Genomic DNA, 3953 nt, shown 5'->3' on the forward strand with positions numbered 1-3953 from the left:
AAAGATATAGGACGCAAGGTCCTGGTTGTGATTATTGTCAGAATTTCAAGCTAGATTATAATTTATCTCATGAATTAATATGTAAGAAGTGTTTCCCAATTCCCCCCGATACCTGAGGTATGTACTCATAGGTGCGGGTTTTATAAGTCACAAGTGGTGTCAACTGTGAGGGGATGACATGTCTAACACGATCGCAGCCCCCACTCAGGTTTTCCCCAGATGTGCTTTTTCCTCAAATATTAGTTTTTGCCACTGGGTTTTTTGCCTGGCCCCAGATCATTGGGTGGACTGGTAAACCTAGACCCCGGTCCTTGGACGGGGGATAGGTATTATTCCCACTTTGACTATATGCGCCCACTGGACGAAGGAGGAAAACAACTGTTGAGAATAATACACTTTGCCCATATTTACCCAGGATTTATGATACAGATGACAGGCTGGTTAGTCTGTTTAAAATTGGTTAACATGTCAGCTATTAACTGGAAGACCTGTCCATAGAAATTATGAGAAATGCAAATCACCCATGGGCAGATTGGTTTAAGTTTGACAATATCTTAGACTGGCTAAAGAATTAGTCAATAATTATTGTTATGATCCTGATCCTTGCTATATTTGTTTATGCTATTTTTAAGACTATTGTATTCTGCATTTACAAACATACATGCAACACTGTTCCTGCAAACCCCCCAGCTCGCTATGAAGTTTGTGGTACTGGTCGAATGCCCAGTCCTATGCTATGGGAATAGTGGCAAAAGAGATAATAAAAGACCTGCAGGATTGGCTAGCAATCTTGAATATACCATGGCAGATGGCTGGTTGTTTGATCAGGACCCTTTTGGGGTATGAGCAAGATTGCTCATAAGAGGGGAAATGAAGGGAATGAAACAGTTAACCAGTTAGTATTTTACAAGTTTAATTATTTTGCAAATACAGTAGCAAGCTCTTTTGCAGAATCGCTTACAAAACATAACTGAAAGGAAGTCACAAGCTATACCAGTTTCTATGTAACAGGATGCGCTTAGTCACAAGGTAAATGTGGTATTTTGCAAGATAAGATTATTGCACCTAACAGCAGAAACTATTTCCTCTTTAAGCAACTTATATGTAACCACATTGCGTGACAACTACTGTATAAATATGATTCTTGTTCAATACATTATTAGAAGATTATTGGAAAGCTGTTTTCTGTGTTTCGTTATTTTGCTTCCTTAAATCTTCTCTGAGTACTCAGATGACAATCGAGGGTCGGAGAACATAAGCCAGAGGGACCGAGTCATTAGTCCAGCAGATTTACCTTTCACCTACCTGAGATGTCTCTTCTCTAATCTTTTCTTTCTTTCTTACCTTGGAACTTATTTGTTATGTGTACATGACGTTCATCCCTATGTCTTATCTGTACTCCCTTCCTATTACTGTTCTATGCGTATTTGCACGTAAGCACTTACTTTTCAATGTATAAAACCCAGCTGATGAATAAAACGTCAGAGGCTTATTTTGAATACCAACAGGTATCTGGTGTCTAATTCTCGCTTCTCCAAGTGCACGTGTAACAACAATTTGGGCTTCCTCTTAATATATTATTGTTGCACACTGCCCCCTCAGAAAAGAAGATCGAGCGGCGCACGGCTCGTGTGGAGGCAGGAGTGCTCAAGCCATTTAAAGCTCGAGCCAAGGACCCCAGCCGGCCCCCAGGTAAGGTAAGTACTGCCTGAGTGTATCCGCTGTAGTTCTCCCAAGTCCCAAGTGAAGCAGTGATGATGGCTCTGGTACACTCAAACATCAGCCTTGACTTGATGAAGGGTGAAGTAGGATTGACTTTATTAGGGCCGAGTGGCCTGCTTTTATACACAAAGTACAGACATAATCACATTAGCTGGTGTACACCCACAATCCACAGTCTCCCTTCAGGTTCACACAATAACTCCTGCAGCTGAGAGATAATTAAGTCTAAATGACTTTAATTTGATTATCTCTCAAGTATAGGAAATTATACACAAAATAACAAAAACACCCCAAAACATAATAAAAAAGAAATCATAGCCACACGAGTTACACATCCCCAAACATGCCCAAGTTGTGTAAATTGCACTCAGATCCATATATTACAGGGGAATTGCCACCGTGTTCAAGTTTTGACCGACCGCACATGAGGTGTCTGACCAAATCAGTTCCAGGGAATTAGTGGTAGCGGTCGGTCAAGAGTTTCAAAATGAACCAAAAAAGAAGAATGATTCCCCTGGTTCATAGGTAGCATTTGTTCGCCTTGTTCATGTGAACAAACCTACCAAACAGCAGTCTCCTGGTTTGTCGCAGAGAGAAGCAGGCGTTCGTATGATTTGACCAGTGTTCGCGCAGTTGTGTGTCCGACTTAAAGTTCCAGACACTCAATGACCAAGTCCCGCTGCCTGCGTTCGTGCGACAAGATGGCCGCAGTTTTCTCCAGCACATGGCGTTCAGTTGTATGAATGGCGGCCACACAGACAGAGCACTTAAGTCGATGGTTTTCTATGAACCTAATGAGCCATGGGGTGGTCGGTGTTCATTAGATCATCTACTGTTTAAACAAGCATGCAATCTATGAGCAAGGTATATAGACACACAAGAGAAATAACAGCATGTCAGAGGGGGTATGGATTGATGGATAAGATGCCAGAGTTAAAATAAGGTGGTAAAATTGGGGTGTTGAAAATAGTGGCAGAGAGTGAACTATGTTATGGAGGAGAGGGAACTGATGAGGGCAGTTAAATGAGAGACGATTCACCCAGGAATATGATAAGCTGTCATAAAGCAACACATTTTTTCAAAGCTTTTTTAATATCTCTATTTTTCAGACTGTATATGATTGGATTAATCATAGGAGTTAACACAGTGTATAACAAGGATGCAATTTTATTGGCAACCATAGATTTTTTTTTGGCGGGATGTACATAAATTCCTGTTAGGCTGCCGTAGAATATAGAAACCACAATGAGGTGGGAGCTACAAGTGGAGAAGACTTTTGACCTTCCATTTGTGGTTGAAATTGCAAGTGCGGCCTGGACAATATACACATAAAAAACAACAATACTTAATAGAGGAGTAAACGTAAATGGAACACACAATATGATAATTTCCATTTCAATAATGTTGGTGTCTGAACAAGAAAGTTCTAAAAGTGGGGAAAGGTCACAAAAAAAATGATCAATAACATTTAAGCCACAAAACTGAAGTTGAATTATTGATATTATTAAAATGAGTTGCTCAGAAAATCCTAAAAGCCAAATGATGATAGCCAATTTAATGCATAACATTTTATTCATTAAAGAGCTATATCTCAGAGGGTTACATATGGCCATGTATCTGTCATAAGCCATTATAGATAGAATAAAACACTCAGATGCTTCAGACCAAGCAAAAAAATAAAATTGAATAATGCATCCTGGAAAAGACATAGTGCCCCCTTCATTATATATGATATAAAGTGAGTTGGGGACAATGACTGTGGTTACAAGTAAATCAGAAATGGACAATTGTGTTAGGAAGAAGAACATAGGAGACTGGAGACTGCTGTTAGATGCCACCAGCCAAATAATCAGAATATTTCCACATACGGTCACAATAAGAAAAAGAGGAAGGAAAAGTAAAATAGTTGTCTTTAAATTTGGAAAATCCCCAAATCCAAGGAGAATAATCTCAGTGACAATAGTTTGATTTATGATATTCATTGCCTGACTGAAAAGATAGAAATAAACTGTAATATTATTTTTGCATGATTCTTATATTCTCTATTAGAATACAATTATAATATAACATAAAGCTGAGTAAAAATCTCCCCATCAAAATTTATAATATCGTATAATTTTACTGTTTAAAATAAGTGATACATAGTATGGTATTGGAAGATCTCAATGCCTAATGAAAAGAATATTGGCGAGGAACGTTTGATGTATGACATTCGTTATCTGGGGGAAAAT

General features: G+C 38.8%; 1 protein-coding gene across 1 annotated transcript; it reads right to left on the reverse strand.

Moving 5' to 3' along the window:
- Positions 1 to 2780: 2780 nt before the first annotated feature.
- Positions 2781 to 3704, reverse strand: LOC134602025 (olfactory receptor 10A7-like). The gene has a single exon (XM_063446527.1). The coding sequence runs from the start codon at positions 3702 to 3704 to the stop codon at positions 2781 to 2783; it is 924 nt and encodes a 307-aa protein (XP_063302597.1).
- Between the last annotated feature and the right edge of the window lie 249 nt (positions 3705 to 3953).

The sequence above is a fragment of the Pelobates fuscus genome, chromosome 3, assembly GCF_036172605.1.
Source record: "Pelobates fuscus isolate aPelFus1 chromosome 3, aPelFus1.pri, whole genome shotgun sequence".
Classification (NCBI taxonomy): domain Eukaryota; kingdom Metazoa; phylum Chordata; class Amphibia; order Anura; family Pelobatidae; genus Pelobates; species Pelobates fuscus.